The sequence below is a fragment of the Protopterus annectens genome, chromosome 9.part0 (genome assembly GCF_019279795.1).
Source record: "Protopterus annectens isolate FY-2018-M chromosome 9.part0, PAN1.0, whole genome shotgun sequence".
Taxonomy (NCBI): Eukaryota; Metazoa; Chordata; order Ceratodontiformes; family Protopteridae; genus Protopterus; species Protopterus annectens.
Window position 1 is genome coordinate 1,185,709,583 of NC_056743.1, and position 21,509 is coordinate 1,185,731,091.

General features: G+C 41.3%; 1 protein-coding gene across 1 annotated transcript in view; it reads left to right on the plus strand.

The window, feature by feature from the left end:
• UNC93B1 (unc-93 homolog B1, TLR signaling regulator) overlaps positions 1-21,509 on the plus strand; it is a 374,232-nt gene that overhangs the window by 42,686 nt on the left and 310,037 nt on the right. Inside the window, exon 2 of the mRNA XM_044084084.1 lies at positions 17,929-18,098. Coding sequence (XP_043940019.1) covers positions 17,931-18,098 — 168 coding nt within the window. The 5' untranslated portion in view covers positions 17,929-17,930. The remainder of the gene's footprint in view (positions 1-17,928; positions 18,099-21,509) is intronic.

Here is a 21,509-nt window from a genome sequence, read left to right on the forward strand (position 1 = left end):
GTGCAGCGAGTGCCATTTATCTTGGTAGCGTGTAGCAATTCCATCAGGGCAGAGTCTGCAGTTGCCTTATAGGCTAGGCAGAGGTTTCCCCAGAGTAGTCTGTAGGACACAGAGTAAACCAACAGCAATTTCAATCTGTTGGAATAGGACAAGCTTGAATTTTCTTTGTAGGTACCTCTGAGGTCTCTCCAGTTGTTGGAGGGTGACTGGTGAGGTACATAACAAAGGGCGCATTTTGTTCTATAATAGGTCTAATAAGGGAGGAGTACAGGAAGGTTATAACCTCTTTTTTTTTTTTTTTTTTCTGGAGGCAGTGCCCTTATTTATGAGACGGGCTACCTGAAAGGCTTTCCTTACCATTGTGGAAACATGCAGGTTCGAAGGAGAGGTTGCTGTCGACCTGTGTGTCCAGGTCTTTTACCACAGTTTGGGTGCTTTGGGTGTTACTGCCAATGTGATACTTTGCAGGGATGTCTCCTTTTCTAAAGGGAATGATGTACTTTTTAGCATTTAACTTGAGCCTGTATCACTAAACAAGACACTCAGGCACCCAAAATACATGTACTTATCCATATCCTTACCTTAGCCCTCAATCTAACCATGTCCCACAAACACTTGCACACACACTGCTACCCTGAATGCAGAAACATTAGGGACAGAAGTGTGCATGTCAAAACATGTAATTCATGCTCCTGGAACTCTTGCTCAGCTTTATGATTAATAGGTAATGGCACTAAGTAGATCATTGAGTTCCTTCTGTAACGCACCTATGAAAGCTGGGTCTGAGGTACAAGTATGCATTCTGTTTTATTCATTTATTTGATTTTCCCTGCGGGGTTAAAACTGATGGGACTTGAAGCAACATTCAATCCCATTTGTTTCCAAATCTGGTGTCATTCTAAGGGGATCCAGTATCTGTCTGCCTGGGATGACATGATCGACAAACCATTTTGCTTTGCCAGAGATGGCCTGCACCTGTCGCCCTTGGTATTCCGGGTACTGGTTAAGGCTCTTGCCACCCCTCTAGTGCCTTTTTTAGGCAAGGTGCAAATGACAAATTCACCACCATAACAGGTACAAGCAAGCAAAATCTGAGGGTAATGCTACTTAATGCTAGAAGTCTAAACCTCAAAATGCACTCACTCGAGGCACTCCTTAAAATGGAGAACATCGACATCTGTGCATTGACAGAGACCTGGTTTAAGGCTCCAGAGACCGCCCCTGCATTACCAGGCTATAATTCATACCACACCTTTCGGCCACCTAACCTGGACCGAAACACTAAAGGCAGAGGCGTGTCCATATTCATAAAGGATATCCACACCTCCAGGCTAGTTGCTCAGCATGATGCATCAGAGATTATCCAAGTGCAACTAACTCTGGGTAACACTGCAATCCAAATTGTAACTTGCTACAGATCCCCCACCATGCCCCAGGATTCCCACTCCTCATTTCTTGATACATTGGAAAATAGGGTACAATCTAACACCCTAACAATGGGCGATTTCAGCTACCCCACCATTAACTGGGAAAACAACTCCTGTACCAACTCTTGTGCTCAATGTTTTTTGGAATTCATAAATTCCAGCACCTTGGATCAACTTATCCACACCCCCACCAGGGGCAGCAGTATCCTAGACCTGGTCATTACCAACATGGGCAACCGGTGTTCCACACCAGAGGCCAGTTCCTCGTTGGTCAGATCCGACCACAAGCTAATCACCCTAGACATCCATATCCCACCCCCACCCCCCATTAGGGAAACCACCATAAAACATGTCCCCAAAGCCAATTTCACACTTCTTAAGACAGAAGTGGCAAACTTCATGACACCCATGCTGATGGACAATAGAGGTACGACTGCTGAATCCTATACAAATGCACTTTATAAGCACTTACACGAGTGCATGGATCATGCAATCCCTAACAGAACCAAGATGCTATCCTCCAAAAAAAGGAAGCCAATCTGGTGGTCCCCTGCCATAAACAATCTCTACAAAAGAAGAAAGAAACTGTTGCAAAAAAGTGTAAAATCCTATGATTGGAAGAACTCCATGGTCAGCCTCAGTAAGAAGCTGAGATCCCTCATAAAATCCTCCAAAGCTAGTTACGAAAACAAAATCGCCACTGATTCTAAAGCCAGCCACAAAGCATTCTATAGCTATGTCAAGAATCTCAATGGCAACACTCAGATCTGCTCTGAGTTACAGCACAATGGCACTAAATATACAGAACCAACTGATATTGCCAACATCCTGGCACATAGGTTCAGTGCTAACTTTACCCCACTCTCACCCCCTAAAGGGCCCATCTCTATACAGTAAGAATGCAGAGTTCCTGTAATCATGGCTGCACAGGTTAAAAAAAACACTCTCCAAAGCCAAGAACACAGCATCCATGGGACCTGACAACATCCCAGGCTGCATTCTACATGGACTACAGAATGAACTGGCATGCCACCCAATTACCATGTTCAATCATAGCCTCACCTCAGGCTTTGTGCTCACTGAATGGCGCACAGCAATGGTTATCCCATTCCACAAAGGGGGAGCCACCATGGACCCTGGGAACTACCGCCCCATTAGCCTGACGAGCCTGGTCTGCAAGGCTATGGAACGTATCATCATGGAACTTATAAACAATGACATTGGTGATCTCCAAACTCTGGACCTACCCAGTTCGGGTTTGTAAAAGGTAGGTCATGTCTCTGAAACCTGATAGACTTCTTTGAAGTGGTCACCAAAGTCGTAGATAAGGGTAAGGTGGTCCACACAGCCTATCTAGATATCGCCAAGGCTTTCAACACCATCCCCCACTCTGGAATTATAGATAAACTCACTAAACTATGTATAAATCCCTATGTCACAAGATGGGTTGCCAACTGGCTCACTGACAGAACCCACACTGTGAAAGTAGCAGACTCTAAATCCAACTTCAGACCAGTGACAAGTGGAGTACCACAGGGTTCAGTCCTAGGTCCTCTCCTGTTTGGTATCTACTTCTCTGAAGTACAGGCTAACACAGAAGGTCTTTGGCTAACAAAGTTTCCAGATGACTGCAAACTAGGTGCCATAATCAAAACTCCTAACGATGTGGACATCCTACAAAAGGGCGTCACTAAGACAGATGCCTGGTGTCAAAGCCATGGCCTCAAGCTCAATGCCAAAAAGTGCATTGTCATCCTTTTTGGTAAAAACTCTGTACCCATGAACTACCACATAGCCAGTAGTCTACTTAACACAGAAAATGTGATGAGACCTTCGGAAACAGGTGGACAGTAGTCTCTCCTTTGATAATTACATTGCCACAGTAGTCAGGAAATCCTTCTTTGTGGCACACCTCATCATAAAAGGTTTCTCATCCAGGAAAAAAGCAGTCATTGTTCCCCTCTACTCTTCACTCATTAGACCCATTATAGTCTACAATGCCACTTTAGGTATGTACCTCACAAGACATCTACAACAACTGGAAAGGCCGCAGAAATACCTCACAAAGAGGATTACCATCCTCAAACAGATGCCCTGCACAGACCGTCTCAAAAAACTCTAGCTTTACTCTGTCGCATATCGCCTGCTCAGAGACGATCTCTGCCTAACATACAGAGCTATGTCAAATCCAGAGCTGTTGGACATGCTCCACTTAAAGAAATCCCAATCCCTTCGAGCTACAGGCTCTAGGGACCTAAACCTTGTCATCACAATAAACAGAACATGCTGGAGGGATAGATTCCTGTCCCAGAGACTTCCCATACTCTGGAACAAACTACCTATCTATATCAAACAAAGATCCTCATTAGCACTCTTCAAGAAAAATCTTGATGATTGGATGGGAGATAGGAAATTCACCCCGGGGATCACTTCTGTGGCTCTGCTCGACAGTGGCACAGGAAAATAATTTTCTTGGGTGGCAAAAGCCAGGGTACCGTTTGGCTAGGCTTGTATAGGCCCTAGGGCCAATAGCCTAGTACCTACCTAGGAACCTATGAACCTAGGAGAGGATGGCTAGATACCGGCACATAAATTGCAAACTGGCTAAAATAATACGTTGGTGATTTGGTAATGGTATAAGCATGGCTCTATTTAAGGGAAATGCCTAATATTTAAATTCAGTTCATGGCTTTATTTACATTTAGAGTCATGATTTTATGTACGATTCCGTCATGGATGCTTTAACAGCTTTAGAAATTTGCATGTACACAGAAACATTCTTCAAGGGCAGTGGTCACGTCCTCAAATAAGTTTACAAAGTTAAGCATCTACCTTTGACAAAACCATACTGAGTTAGGTAATGGAGGAAGAAGTTTCCAGTGTCTGACTGAATAAGGTCTATGACTATTCTTTCCGTCGTCATCCACATTATGCATGTGAGGCTGATTAGTTTGCAGTTAGTAGGGTTTATGAATGGACCTCCCTTGTGGATTAGGACTGTAAATATTTGCTTCCAGATGTCAGGGGAAATAGCTAGTTTTTAATGCTCTATTAAGAATATGTGTAGCGGGATATACCAGGCTATTTTTATTGCACTAATTCCGCTTCCTGGTATCTTGTGACCCCAAAGAATTGGTGTTTCTGACCTTTCTGAATACAGAGGTGACCATTTCTAATCAACAACGGGATAATTTGGGATGTCCTACTATTCCTGTGTTTCAGTATTCTAGTTGTGGGATTTCCTGCCCTCAGGCGACTTGTATGTCTGCTCCTATACCAAAGCTTCAGCTTCGCTGTTGTAAGTGTGCGTGGGATGTCGGATGTAAGGCCATATAGCAGGGGCCTTAAATGTGACATCTTCATGCACAATCCTCAGAACTTTTCAGCTGCAGATGACCTACACATCGTACAATTGCTCCTTCTCAGACATCGCATCAATAAAGTTAAGTAACCCATTGGGTTTCTATTTTTTTTTCTTGTTTTGCCAATTGTTATTGCTTAGGCTTGGTTGTTGTAGCCTTTAGCTGATGTCAGGTAAAAAGGGAACATGCCAATGCAGGTGCCAGATACCCCATAAAGACACCCATGATAGGTGTGATTTTTGCTTAGGCCAGGAGCACGACCATTCCGCCTGCTCAATTTGTCACTCTTGTGCCAAAGACCCTATGCAGCCTTTTGGCAACTTTAAACCTCTACCTAGAAAACCAGCACTTTAAGCGGTTAGCCCTTATAATGGATCCTGCATCGGAGGCCACATCCAAACCTCTGCACTAGAAGGCCAAGATTCTTAGGCCAAGATTCCTAGGCCTTCTTTGCCAGCCACTTCTCTACCAGACGCCCCGCCAACTGCAGATCTAGGAGTTTAGGTTCGCCAGGTGGATCCGTTGACTTCAGTGACATTCTTTGTGGAAGCTGTTGCACAGCCGGCGATCAGCTCATACTCGGAGCTTACCCAGACACCGACTACCGTCGATATCTAGGGGGAACCAGATTCTTTGGTACCTCCGACCGGGATCCAGACTTAAGAAATGTTGATCTCAAAACCTGACTCCAGGCCGGTTCCAATTTTCACCCCAGCCAAAAAAGATGCGGAAAAACAAGCATACTTCCTCCTCTGCAGAAGCCCTACCAGATTGGCAGGCTTTCACTTCCTCTTTCATGCAGGCCTTTATGGCCCTTAGGCCTTCAGCCTCAACCTCCACTACTCTGCCTTTACTGAGCCCTAGGACTGCCTCTGCCTCTTCCCTCCCACCCATAACCTCTCAGGTTAGGGAGGAAGAGCATGATTCTTCCTTTTCTTTCTCAGAGGACTCTATTTCATATACATCCCAGATTGCTTCTCCCCAGGTGTATTATTCTCCTGATGAGGAATCTGTGGAAGGGGATTCTCCCCCTGAGGATATTACCTTTGGTGAGACCATCACCAAGATGAAAGATTACTTCAAATGGGATACTTCCCAAATGACTGACACCCAAAAGAGGTACTTTGAGCTGCTTCAAGTAGAATCCCCCTCCCCTTCGGCTGTCCCTCTGGTTCTACGTGCTTACTTGGATGCTTTTAATTCAGCTGCTAAGACCCAAGACTCCAAGCCACCTGCCCCTAAGTGCTCTGACCACTTCTATAAAGTGCCAGAGGAGCAAAAATCCCAAGTTAAACCACCCTTGGTGGACCCAGCTGTGATTGCCACCAGCCCTGTTAAACAGTCTAGACTGCTGCTTTCTGCCTCCCTCCTACTCATGGATAAAGATGGCAAATATATAGATAGGATGGGAAAGAAGGTATACACATCCTCCACTTTGTCTTTCAGAGCCATTAATTATCAGACCCACATGACTAAGTATGCTCTAGACTTAGTGTCTCAAGCCTCCTCCATGCTGGCTTCTATTCCTGAGAGGCTGACATTTCCTCCAAACTGTCCTTGGTCCAGCAAGAAGCCAGGCACTCCATTAGATGCAGATATGATGCTGCATAAGCATCTGCCCACTCTGCAGCATCTGCTTCTGTCCTCAGGAGATACTCCTGGCTGAGACTCTAGAATCTTCCAGAAGACTTCAAGTCCAAGATCTTGGACGCCCCCCTGGATCACAATCTGCAGACCACTTCAAGAATCTGCGGGAAAAAAGTAAAAGGCTTACAGGACATCAAACATTTGCTGGTGTCCCCCATTCCCAAGTATTACAGGAACTCCTGCTAAAACCACTTTTGTAAGGCGTAACCCTCTACAGACAGCTGCTTCCTCTTCCAGATCTAGAAGAGCAGCAAGAAGACCTACCATGTCCAGACCTACTGCACCACTTCCTGAGCCCAGACAATCCTTTCAGGACAGAGGAGTTCCCAATAATGCGGGACTGCCTTGCCCACCTATCACTTTCTGCATGCCTTCCCCACTATCTCCCCTTCTGGCAATCCTTCACCACAGACCAATGGGTCCTATCCATTGTCCAAAAAGGGTACTTCCTATCCTGGAAAGAAAAACCAACCAGGAAAGCTATTCCATTTCCCCCCAAAAAACAAATTCATCTCCTGCCACAAGTTTTGTCAGACCTGCTAACGCTAGGCACCATAGAACCTGTCCCCTCAGTACAGGAAGGAAAGGGATTCTACTCCCATCTCTTCCTGGTCCCCAAAAAAGATGGCCCCGGGAGACCCATCTTAAATCTCTCCTTAATAAATCTCCACCTTCAGGTACCCTCCTTCAAAATGCTGTCCCTTCTCACTCTGCATCCACTTATTCCAGCCAAGGTCTTTATGGCCACCTTGGACCTAAAAGAAGCCTACCTACACTTATCCATCTGGATTTCCCACAGACCATTCCTGTTTTTCTCTGGGCCTTCCTCTCATTTCCAGTTTACTGCTGTGCCCTTTGGTTTATCCACTGCCCCCCCCCCCCCGAGTGTTTACAAAGTGCTTAGCCCCAGCTATTGCCTTCTGCAGAACTCAGGGAATCCAGATTTACCCATATCTGGATGACATCCTAATACTAGCAGAGTCAAAAGATACCCTCTCAAGACATCTGCACTTCACTATGTCCCTTCTGCAAAATTTAGGGTTCACCTTCAATCTCCTAAAGTCCGCCTTGAACCCAGATCAGGACTTCAAGGAAATCCTACACTCCCAGAGGGTGATGGCAAGGCAATTTCTTCTTCTCCTAGGCTTAATGTTAGCAACCATCCTCATGCTACCACTCGCCAGAATGCACATGCGCAAGCTACAGTGGTACCTCAAAATGTTAGCAACCACCCTCATGCTACCACTGGCCAGAATGCACATGCGCAAGCTACAGTGGTACCTCAAAAACATTTGTTCCCAACACCTACATCACTTAGAACAGGTTATTCTCCTCCTTCCCTGTCTAAAGACAGAAATGGTGGATCCAGCAAGTCCAGCTAAACCTGGGACTCTCACTCCCCCCCACCCCCAACCCAAATAATGCATACAGGTGCCTCAGATTCAGGTGGGGGGGGGGCAGCACTGGCATCCTACAGGGTTCAGGAAAAGTGGCACCCTTCTCTATAGGCCAAACACATCAAAGTCAGGGAAATGATAGCAGTCTTCCTAGCTCTAAAGACCTTCACCCCCCCCCCTTCTTGTACCAGGGGTGCTTCTGATAGTGACCAACAATACCACGGTTATGTGGTACCTCAACAAACAGGGAGGAACAAAGTCCTATCTGCTGTGCAGACTGACCCTGCTGATATGGGACCTAGTCTCTTGACTTAACTTGGTCCTGCAGGTGAGCTACATCCCCTCACAGGACAAGCAACCAAGCAGCTCTCCTAAGCAGGACTTCCTCTCCACAGCATGAATGGATGCTGGACAGGAAGGTCGTCCTAGATCTAGTCCACTAGTGGGGTACTCCACAAATAGACCTGTTTGCTTCCCCTCCAGAACAGGCAGCTGCAGACATTCTGCTCAAAGACCTAGTCCCCTCTAGCATGGAGAGGGGATGCTTTCAACATTTCTTGGGAGGGGAAGTTTCTTTATGCCTTCCCCCCTTCCCAATGATTCAGAAAGTCCTCCTGAAAATCAAGAAGGACAAACCAAAAATCTTGTTAGCGACTCCCTAATGACCAAGGCAGCAATGGTTCCCCCTACTTTACAATGTAGCCAAGTGCAGTCACTACAAGATACCCTACAAGGTGGACCTACTGACACAAAACAAAGGAACTCTCCTCCAACCACACTTGCAGATGTTATCCCCGACTCTGTGGATGATAAACTTTTGATCCCCTTCAAACACCACTACTCAGAGGACATGCTTTCAGTCCTGAGGGAGGCAAGAAAACCTACCACCAGAAAATCTTACCTAGCTAAATGGGAAAGATTTACAAAGTGATGTCAATTGATTAAAAACGGACTTTCCTATACTTCAGTAAAAGTACACCTTTCTGCTATATCAGCCTGCTTGCCCCTTGATCCTTGCTAGACAGGTCCAATGTAAAGCTCTTCCTTAAAGGGGTCTTACATATGAGACCACTTAAGAAACCTATCTCTCCACCCTGGGACTTTAACTACATCCTGGAAAAACTTACCCAGCACCCTTTCGAACCAGCTGGGACTTCTTTCCTACAGATGTGTACATGTAAATCTGTCCTTCTGGTGGCTATCACTTCAGCCAGAAAGGTGTCAGAGTTGCAGGCCTTAATGACCTGCCACCCCACTACACCACCTTCCACAAAGACAGAGTCACCCTTTGAACTAATCCCTCCTTTATGCCCAAGGTGGTCAATGACTTGTCTCTAAACCAATCTATCCATCTACCCACTTTCTTTCCCTCTCCCAGTAATGAAGGGGAGAGGATACTGCACTCCTTGGATGAGCACAGGCAACTAAGATTCTACCTGGACAAAACCAAAACCATTAGGAAATCTAAGCAACTCTTTGTCTCCTTCCACCCCAGAGCCCTGTGTAAGCCATTCTCCAAAACAAACCATCGCATGCTGGATCAGGAAAACCATTTGTCTCTGCTACTCCCACCATGGAAAAACAAACCCAGTGGGAGTAAAGGCCCATTCCACTAGGGCAGTGGCCACCTACTAGGCTTTCATAAAAGGTCTGGACACAGCATCCATTATGGAAGAAGCCACATGGTCCACTATCCACACTTTCACCAAACATTACAAATGTGACCAAGTTTAAAGAGCACGGGCAGGATTTGCCAGGGCAAACCTACAGGACTTTGCAGAATCCTCTTCAGCATCCGCCACCCTCTCATCCATCTAAGCTGTGGTACTCTCCCACAGCTAGAATACTGTAACATAGGAATAGAAGGACATAAAATAGTTGTGTAAAATCTTACCATAACCATAGATGTCCTTCTCTTCCATGTTGCAGTATTCCTTCCCACCCAGCATTACCCCCAATTCATTCTCCTTTATTCTCAGCTAATACCTGGACCTGTCTATGCTACTGAAGGACACCAAGGTCACATACCTGCCCCCATGGGCATTCCTCCTGCTGGGCCTTCTTCTCTACCTGCTGGCCTTCAAGTTCTGAGGACTGTGTGTGCAGAAGTCACATTTAAGGCCTCTGGTTTATGGCCTTACATCTGATGTCCCACATATGCTGCAACAGCCAAGCTGAAGCTTTTGTATTGGAGCTGACTTACGAGTCACCTGAGGGCAGGAAATCCAACAACTAGAATACGACAACATGGAAGAGAAGGACATCTATGGTTATGGTAAGATTTTACACAACTATTCTTTACCAAATAGCAAAGTATTTTCTGTTATGGGCAGGGTTATAAGTTTATCAGTGAAGAAGTTATGTTCTAGTGGTGACATTAAGGGGGTGTAGTAAGAGAGTAGTGGTTTAAGTTTATTGTAAAATGGTTTGGGAGTATTTCATGCCCACTACTCATTTCTTTAACTCTGCTTTGAAAACTTGACTTATGAAAATGGATGCACCTTGTTCTGTAGGATGAAGTGAGAGTAAAGAGTTGTAACCAGGTATTTATGGAATGCAGGGTGTCTTTGAACCATGTCTCTCTCTGATGACATGTATCTGATTCTCTTTTGTTTTTTATTTAGGCAAAAGAAGAAGTAGCGTCACCAAAGGCAGAGTACATCAAAATGGAAAACTCCAAAAACAAATGGTTCTGCCACCAGTTCCACTTAAAAAGACTTAAAACTTGAAAACTTTAATAAATATACTATGATAAGATAAAATAAAATAAACACACTGGCTCATAAACCGGATAAGCGCTTTCAGTATAATACCTTTTTCAAATCCTGTTTATTTTATTTTATCTTATCATATATTTATTAAAGTTTTCAAGTTTTAAGTGCTTTTAAGTGGAATTGGTGGCAGAACCATTTGTTTTTTGGGATTTTTGTTGTTTTTTGTTTAAGCTGCAGGCACTGCTGATTCCCTGCTTCACTTTATTGCTCTCTTCAGAGTTTTGTTTGGAATGCCCATTAATTTAAACCTGCCTAAAAATGAACTATGGAGAGAAAAAAGAATGTATTCAGTACTCCAAAGCTTTCTGAGGACAGATTTAGTTTATCCATTGCTAAGTACATATGGGCCCCACACATTTCTTTCTGAGAAGGGAAGTGCTGAACTTCCCTTGTTCAACAGTATGGTTTAAACCTGTTAAAACTAATATCTGTTTCTGCATATTTAGATGCCATCCTCAATGATGGAAGAATCTTACTGACTGCAGAGGATTTATTAGTCTGAGTAAGGTTATTCATAATGTCATCAGTATCTTACTGTATTATGGGGAAAAGTGTGCATCCAGGGTCTTGTATGCATAATTGAAAATTCAAAACCAAAACCATTACAAGAAGAAAGAAACTCTTCCATTCCAATTAATTTATTTTTGGGGGGTGAAAGTACCTATTTAAATCTTTTTATATGCCAGCAAAGAAAAGTAGGATATTTCCAGGGGCTAATATTTATTATCGGCATTGTAGATTGGGGCAATAGGGGATTTAGGTACAGATTTTTTGGATTGTCCAGTCTTGGGGGGAGGGGGATTCAAAGAGATGTTGCATTGAATTTGTGAGTTCATTTGGCCTGAACTAATCACTATTACTGTGAAAGAATTTCTGAGATTCTCTGGACATAATAATTTGAATTTTAGCTTAGCTAATCCTTTAGTATTAGGGGCTAAAAAGTATATCACTAGAAGGTGGAAAAAACACTTTACCTCTTCCTTACATGGATTTGTAAAAGTTAATAGAGGAAGCATCTTTTGGGCTTAATGCAGGTAACTCTATAATAAGAAGGAAGGCAGGGGGAAATGGTCTCATTGGATTACCCTTGTGGATGTACATCATAACGATTTCCAGCCTGCTTAGCTGGAGCCGTTAAATTGTTTAAAGTTCATGGGTAGGACAATTATAATTAGTGGGTGACTATTCATTTAGTTATACATCCTATTGATAGACCTTTGAAATTCCATGTCTAACTCATATATTCAGTGTTATTGTTTTATGGTTTGGGTATTTATTTCCATTGACTAATGATTTTATATAGTGTCAGCAATGTTCTAAACTGTTTTTCTTAAAGCATCTGATTTATTTAGTAACTTTGTGGTATACTCATTGTTTGGGTCATTTAATCTAATTGCTGATTTGGGTAGTCTGGAGAACCTATTTCCTGTGACATTTGTTTATGGCAGAATAATTGGATTATGTTTCTATAAACTACTCTTGTGTTGATTTATGTATATGGATTGCATGATATGTCTGAAGTTGAGTTGTTAGTAAAGTTTGTTTGCAAATTTAAAAACAAATTCTGACTTCATTTTTTTTACTTGCATGTAAAACCTTTTGCACATGAAACATTTATGTACGATGTCTGCTTTTCAGAGGAGAGAGGTCTTTTCTAGGAGCTTCCATTTCTTGTTTGTAAAATTTTATATTATGTTCCCTGTTATTAGTTTTACACTTTCCTCTCAGAATTGTGTTTATCCATACAAGTTCTTTTACCAAGGGACAAAAATGAGAACTTGCATGCACATATTTTCCTAAAGGATTATCCCACATACTTGTTAATTCATGGCGATTAATGCCAAGCATATGCATATCACCGACTACTTGTTTAAATCTGTATAATTCCACAATTTAGTGGGCACAATCTTCCTACATTTGTTAAACCAAGTAGTTGTCTTACTGATGTTCCTTTTGCAATCTTCTATAAGCTGAACCCTTAAGAATCTCAGCTTTGGTGAGAAAAGGCTTCCTGTTCTTCATAGAGCAAGGAACTCTGTCATTCTGTCTTCACTTCCTTAAACTAACCATACTTTGGGCCAGATTCCAAAAGAGTTGCTAATGTAAATCTGCCCTGATTCCGAAAGACCTCCTCTCAGTGTAAGTGACTCATCAGTGTATGCACTCTCACATATCCTGTTTCTGCATAACGTTGTTCAGAAGGTGCATGTTAATCTTTCAGTACAGGAATTTGAGGATTTTCAGTCTGGATCACAGTTTGTTTGCTTCCTGTCAGTAGTGATTAGAACTGTGTAAGTGGCATGATGTGATTTATTTACAAGCTGTAATGTTCTCCAGATACTTTGTTTGTTGTTCTTGTTGCCTGCTATATTTGTTTTGTAATTATTAATTTGTTTTCCACCTTTAAAATGTGTAAGCAGTTCCGGAGTTTATTTTGTCTTGTGTATTTTTTACTTGAATTTCTGATGGATTTGGAATTCTTTACTCTTTTTCCAAAGGCTTTCCTTCAGGTACTTAAGAGTGAGCAACTCTATATTATTGGTTCTTTTATTTCATTGTTTAGTTTACTGAATGCACAGTTTTGTTTAATTTCTTTTTCTTTTCTAAAAGTGTACATTTCAACCAATATATTATGTTAAGGTGCACAGTTGCTCATAACATTGTTTTAGTTTCTTTGCACTTGATGTTTTCATGTAATAGTGTATTATACAGTAGTCATGGACCTTTCACAGAGAAAGGTGAAGCATTAATGTTTTTTATTAACTGTCATCATACATGCCAGCTGCTGACAGATATTTTTCATATCTTTGGATCTGTTTGGCTTGTTTTGGTACTAGTTAATGCTGGTCATTGTCAGCAAGAAATACTAGAAAAGGCGAACAGTCGCTGAATTTTTTTATGAATTGCAGTATCTGTACAGTGGTATTTTGATTGTATTTTTCCTGATGCTTCTTGACGTGAGATTTGATTACTTTTTTAGAATCTGCATCTCTTCTACATACTTTGCAGTACTCATTTGTTAGTTTCAGGCAGCTTGACACTGTCCAGCATTCTGGATTCTCTCACTGAGTTGCTGAAGGTACACAATTCAATTAATGAGATTTGAGAATTTAATGATGTGATTTTATGTGGTGATCATCAGATTTCTTCAGTATAAGTCTGCAGCTTTCATGTAAACTATCCAACTATGTGAATAAACTAAAAAGCAGACTGAGTTTTTGAAAGAAGCATCTGCACAAAACATGCAGAATCTAGCTTGATAGATTAATATGTTTGTAGGTTCTTATTAGGTAGGCAGTCAGGGTGATCAGATAGATATCTGCCATGCAAGCCAGAGAGTTTAGTGGATGGATTTTCGCCTGCTTAATGAGGGCCACAATGCTTACCTTGGGAGTAAATGTGTGACGGTGCAGAATTCGAAGGAGACTAATTTGTTGCATTGTTTGACATGCAAGGGAAGCTTGCTGCATACGGAGGGTATTCTGTGGATGAGTAACACATCTCTCCAGGAGCTCTTGATTATTTTAATTTGAAGGTCAAGGGCTTCAGTAATGCTGTACTTTGTACCAAATGAGGTATTGTGTTTGATTTGAGACTTTGATTCTAGGACCATAGTGATTGTGGGTGGGTAGTGATCCAAGGGTGGGAATATGGGGGTGAGTTAAAGGAATGAAGGTGGGAATGAATTTGCCAACTAAGATGTTGGCTATGGCTTTGGGATCAGAATAGATAGTGCAGTTCAGTTGGAGATGGTGTAGTACTGAGTGTTACTTTTTGTATAGTATGGTTATCCTTAGAGTTGATTTGTTTTAGTTCCTATCCTGTCCTAGTCTTCCTGATAGCATGCTTGCATCTTTTACTGGCCAGCATAAGTACCTTCTTGTGGTGTAAAGTGGCGGATCTTTTATATGAAGTGAGTAGGTTTTTCTGTCTTGTTGTATTGTTGTTCCATCATGAGGGCTTATTTGTGAATCTCTTATCTCATTATACTTGTGCCAGGTGGACACTGAGCTCTCTTCTCTATTGGGAAGTTCAGTTGGGGGGGACCTTTTGAATTTTACTGGCTGACAAGGATGTTAGGTCAGTTTTGGAGTAAGCTCTGCTTAGAGTAAAGTTATTTGGCAAAATAATGCTTGTTTTGAGGGAGAAGATGACAGTCTGATGGATTATATCAGAGGTAATGACACTAGTAGGGGTGAAGGCAGACGCAGCATTTATACGGATGAGGTCAAGTGTGTTGTCATCTTTGGTGGGAGTTTAGACTTATTGATCTAGAGAACTGGTACTGCTAAAACTGAACAAGTGATGGATATATTTATTGTTTTTTTGTGTAAGATTTCTAGGTAATGGGTGGGTAGTTAAATTTACATAGTATTAGCATATTGGGAACAGGTGTAGACTTTAACTTATTGATGTAGTTTCCATGGGTCATCAAGAGACATTGAGAGGGATCTATATTTGTCAATGATGTGGTAATGAGCTTTATTTAATGAGAGTAAGATCTGTGTAATATGTGCAGGGGCAGCACAGTGGTTCTCATCTACAGTGCCTTCTGTGCAGATTCTGCATGTCCCATCTATCTTAACATGGATTTTCTCTGGGTACTCCAGTTTCTTGCAACATTCCAAACGTGGCAGGTGGATTAGCTGCTCTAAAACTGTCCATGGGGGGGGGGGGGTTGTGTGTGTGTGTTTTGTGTGTGTGTGTGTGTTTGTGCATCAGATTATGAAAGACCTGGCAGTCTACTGCTGTTCTCTAATTGCCAAGCAAACTGTGGATGGTGTGGGGTGTTCATGGAGCCTTTGCTGGAGTCAGATGCGACTCCACAGCTTTGGATGGATGGAAGATGTGCAGGAGTTTGAAATCACTGTTGTGAGCGATTTGATGAGAGGTGATGGGAGAGCAGATAAATATGACCATTACTGCACTGCTGTCTGGTCTGAGCAAGTGATAGTTGCAGTACTCTGGTATAGAGCGAGTGCTAGCAATATGACGAAAACACGTTTCTGTAAAACACATTTAAATTAAACAAGAGCAAAATACAAAAAGTAGTGTAAGATTCTCACCTGTTAAAAAAATCCAAAGTAGTCAAAGCTTGTCAGGTCTCTCCTACAAGGTGATTGCTGTATCTCTTTTCCACTGGCACTGTTATGTTTAGTGATGAAAGTCACCAATCACAGAAGTACAAGAAGGATTAGTTGCAGAATTTATTCATTTTAAACTGGAACTGCTGCTGACTGGGCATGAGGCCTTTAACATTGTCCTTGTTAAATATATGTAAAACGCATGCTTCTTTTAAATGTGCCTCAATGTTTATGAAATAGCTTGTATAGTTCTAGTGTATAGCACAATGTTATTCAGCTGATGGACCTACATATATATTCCATATATCTAGGCCTTTAGTTATGAAATACAAATAAATAAATACAAATATAAATTTGACATATGTTGGGAACTTTGTGGATGACTAAAACTAAAGGGCCCTTCAACTGCTGCTACAATCATTAAAATTAATAATAAAAATGTATTCTTAAATTATTTGTAGTGCATGGACTGTTACAATTACACTCCAAAAACTGTAAAAAGACAAACCTGTTAGGAATGCTTAACAAAAGCTTTTTAAGCACCTGGTATCATATAGGTGCTTAAAAAGCTTTTGTTAAGCATTCCTAAGTGTTGTTAAAATTAGGTCTCACACTGGGGATTGGCAGCAGACAGTGAGAGCTGGAATGACCAGCAGTAGTAGGTAAAGCAGCTTTAAAAGTTGTTACTTCACTTTGCCACACTTAAACATGTTCTGCTGCACTTTTTGTTTGTAACAATTTTTAAAGCATATTGTTTGTTTTTTAGAAGGATACTTTGATTCTGCCTGCTCTGATGGCACTAAAATGTTTTACCAACTTCTAAGGGCTTTGGAAGCCAAAAAAACACATCACACTTGTACACTTTTTTTCTTGTAACTGGTAATACATGAAGAGATAAAGCTACATGCATGCACTAAAAGAATTAAGACTAGATCTCCAGTCATAATCTCTGTTATGTGTACTCATCGTGGATGCCAAGATTTAGCTCACAACCGTTGCTCTCAAGGTGAACTTGTTGGCATCCATATCTTGAACACATAATACGTTGGTTATGATTGGACATTCAGTCGTAGTCCTCTATATCTGTGCTGGCAGAGTAGGACATTTACAGTAAGAATGATGACTAGAACATCTTTATAACATTGTTATAGTGCAAGTAAAATGTAGAGAAAAGAAACTGACAGTGCCACTGATATGTTGGTAGTCAGTGTACAGGTCAGGGTTAAAATGGAATAGGTAAAGTATAAAGTTTGTAAGACGAGATTAATTATAACATAATTATACAGTGCACCTTTAATTCATATATATTTGTTTTCATTCTTGAGGAAGGCAGACTTCCTACAGTGTATGTTGTTAGGATCTTTCTCTTTATGTGATTTTTACTGATTATGGTAACTCTGTCTAATTTGTTAAATCTTCCTCTCGGCAAAAGCTGTATTAGCATATGAGAGAACACAGTTTGATTATCCATTGGTTTTAATTGGATCCCCAAACCTGCTTCATATCTTGGCTATCTTGTCATGTAAAGTATTGCTCCTATAATTTGACTTGGACACGACAGATACTGGATTTGTTTGGTACATTAGAGAGAATTTTTGGGAGGGGCATGCCAAGGGGATAGCAATGATTATTTATTTATTTTTTTTTTTTTTTCACATTTTTGATTCAAGATGATTATTGGAATAATAGGATGGGGTGCGTTCCCCTGCAGTTTTGTCACTTGAAGGAATGGTAGGTACAGAGACAAAGAAGATCATATTTAAATTAAATTTAAAAGATAGGCCAAGAACAATAGAAAACTCTTCCTTGCCCTATAGTTATGCTATTACAGCTGCTAGCATACGTTCGGTGAATTTGTAAATGTCCTGGCACAGTTAACTAGTGTGTCATTGTATTTATAAAGTCCATAGAAATTTTTGGGAAGGAATGAAAAAGGAGTCAGAGAAGGGATAATGGAAAATTGGATTTTTTAACTTATTTTGAGGCTTATTTGGAATACTGTGAAAGTGGGAAATCAGTTCGTAACCATATGTGCCATCGTCATAGTCTGCATGAGGTTCTTTTGGGGGAATGCTGCGTTTTGTCTTTGTTTGTAGGGAACTGCAAGGTAATGCCTACTGTAGCCCTGATGTATATTAAGATACTGAAATTATGAATGAACAGCGTTAGAAACTTAATTGCTGATATGCTGTGAAGGAATGAACTTGAAAGTAAATTAACATGTTTTGATTAACTAGGGATGGCATCTGGAGTGATTGAACCTTTGGAGCAGTATGACTCTGTTATTCGTGAGGATCGAGAAGAGAATGATCCTGATTTACAGTTTGATTCAGAAATTCGTGAGGAACCAGAGGTACCACAAAATGGCCTAGCTGGTGCAGCAATCCCACAAATGGATGAGGCCCAGGTGAGTCTTTATGAATTGAAAACCAATACGATTAGTCTGTTATTGAAGCAGCTATGGGGAATATGTTTGCATGTTTTACCAAACTAACATCACCACAATTTGTTCTGATTCACAAGGGTACAGTGCAGTCATTTTTTCAGTACTCAAAAGTAGTGATGTTTTAGCTGAACAGAGCAATAATTTATTTCCTGGAAAATAAATAATAATTTGGGCAGAGACTTCAGTCTTTACATGGCAATTCCTGCTTTCCAGCAATCGGTATGTATTCTTTTGTTGTTTTTAACATCTGCTTTTGATATTTGCATCTGTCAGATTGGTGTTTTCAAAATGGTGATCCATCAGTTTCTTAACCCAGTCACAAAAGAATAGAAGCCTGTACATCTGCCTTGTAAATGCTCTTCTGCCCTAGAGAATTTGAGTGCTTTAAAAGTAACCAACCTTCGTAGGAGGTCCAGAAGTGGAGTCATGCCTTTCCTAAGCAGTTACCCATTCAGTACTGCAATGTCTGAATAACTGCATGAGCCAGGCTTCACCTGCCTGATAAAATTATACTGTACCTTCAGAAGGTGCATGTGATGGTTCATTATTTTATCAACCATATTTTGTCATTCAAATCACTTGAAACTTATACCATAGGATGCTGCAGGTCTAGGATGACTGAGACTGATTATGTAAGGAGGTAAAATTTCATCAGTGCGTGTGATGAGTTAACACCATCTGCTGTGTACACATTTGGTGTGTCTGTATAGATTTTACATTTCTAATCAGCACTAATTAGATGTGGAGCATTCGTTGTATTCAACTGTCTGCACCACCATGTGTGTTGAGTTTTGTGTGGTTAGCTGGCAGTTCATACTTACTCACTTTGGCAATGCTGCTAGAGCACTTTGAATGTAGTGTTTTATTAAAGCAGTCCAGCTGTGCTTGCTGTTACCCATATCAGCTCTTCAGCATATTGGCAATGATGCTCATGATGTAGGTCACAGTAAAGGTGCAAGATACAGTCTGCCTTTCACTTTAGTTATGGCTGACAGGGAAGGTTCAAGGCAAAGCCAGTATTCCAGGTTACTCACAGGCCATGGTTATGGTTCAGGACATAGCAATGTATGGCAGCTGCAAGTTGCAATGTATGGTAGCTACGAGCTGCAATGAATACCCACCTTTGTGGGTTGGTTATAAACTGTGGTGAAGGAGCAGGACATTGGCAGTCTTGCAAGTCATGTACAGATGACAATGAAACACAGACGTACAGAATATTTTAAATTAGCAAATTTTTGTTCTTTATTTTATTTATTCTCAGACTTGAACTGTTTAACCTCAATAAGTGGGTCAGATAGCTGGGTGAAACAGGATAAATTTTTATGAAAGTTTGTCATTAACTCTTTGCTGTGCTGTGAATGCTTGTGACCTGTACCAGAAGTTAGTAATTTGAACAATAACTAGAGAAACATTGTGTTAGTCATGCCTTAAATCTTCTGAAGCTGGTTGTACAAACATTTTAATTATGGTATTTGAATGAAAGATGAGAAAGTGAGTTTGTTTGCAGTTGTTGTAGTAGTGTCATTCTGGTAGTATCACATCACAATGCAGACCGTGGCAGGACACCATCTGCTCAGTGTTCATATTTTGCATCCCTTATCTTTGTGTTAACTCACTTGCCTTTTACTAAGTGCCTCATATCATTTTGAAAGAGTTTGTTTGATTCCCCCAGCCATCTTACAGCCCATTCCACTCTTTTCATAAAGTAATGCTTTAAATCAGGCCAGAATTGGTGGTTTTGATAGCTGGTGGCCTTTCCTCTTGACCTTTATTTCTTTACACTCTGTCTTGTGCTGATCTTAATTAGTCAGGTATGTCCCATTCCAGTGAATGCAACCAAACTCTCCGAGTATTTCTAAATAACTTCTTCCCTCCATTTCCCTTGAACACCTTTGCTTTTATTGTTTACCTTCTCTAGTAATACCATGTACTGATCTCTGTTCATCCCCAAAACAACATGCATGCATTACACCAACATTGCCTTCAAGAGGATTCTATAGAGTTGTATGATCTCCCATCTCCAAAATCTGTTACCTGAAGGACAAATTCAGATAGTCTGTTTGCCACAAATACTGACCTTTCATGCGATACTTATTCATTTAGTAGTCAGGTACCCTTAGAGATACCTTCAACATTTTGTACTCTTTCCATAAATTGTTATATGTGGAGTGCACCACCTTATAGTTATTTGCATTAGACTTTAGCTGCCAGCTCCCTACTTACTTGGTCAGTCTTGTCAGAGTCTCTTAGATTTGACCCTCGTTCACAAACCTCCAGGTGTTTTGCTGCCATCCATAGACAGACTGTCTTAGTTTTTAATGCCCGTTGTTGTGTCAGTGTAACCATTGTAGAGAGTGCAGGATGCTATGCAAACCCTCTGACGTATACCTGAGTACATATCACTGCTAGGCTCTACATTCTCCACCCCTTGGAGCTTGTTCAGTAAGTGGTCCTACTCCCTACCACCTGTTCCAAGGACTTGGTGAAGGTAAGAAGTATCACATCAGTGCAACTATCCCTCTCCCATTCTGGAGTAACTCTGCCATAGAACTGCAGGCTCGTTTGTTAATGAACCTGTACTAATTAATCGTTGCATATTCTATGTAACTGAGGGGTGTACACGGAGTATTTTCTTCATTACTTCTTACCCCACTGTATCAAGTTCAAACTGGCTGGTTTGTGATTTCCTAGGTCACTTGTGAGAATGCGTCTTTTTTTTTTTTTTTTTTTTATTAATCTGTCACAGCTCTAATTTGTAGGGATTCAACTTTGCTATACTTGCTTTGGATTCATCTTTTGCCTTGTTTCTGGGTTGTGTTTTTTGGACTAATTTGTGTGTGTGCATGTGCGTTTGTGTGCGTGCATGCATTTGCAATATTGCGATACTCACTCCTTCAAATGTTATACCTACTTTTAAGTAGCGGTTAGCCAAAATTAAACAACATTAAGTGCACATTTAGCAGAATGGGGCATTTTGAGTTCATGGTTCATGGGTTCATGGGTTAGTACTAAGCTAACTGCCCTTACGAGCCATTTTAAGCCTAGCCAATTATCCCCTGTGAGACTCAAACCCTGCACCTTGTGTTTGTAAGGCAAACACCTTAACCATTAGGCCACCCTCCCAACCCTCCAACATTGTTATTAATGGCAAGAGCAGCTTCCCTAAGTAACATTTTGACAAAAAAGTCCCTTTACCTCCTCCAAGACCAACAAATTGTGGCTGCTTTGCCAAAATGGAACTCAAAAATAGCCACCAAAGAGATAAAGGCCCCCCCCGATCCACACTGGCTGTAAATACTACACCAGAGAAATCCGGAGTGGTCTGAGGTATGACTAATGGCCAAAGTATATTAACCTTTTTATATTAATGAA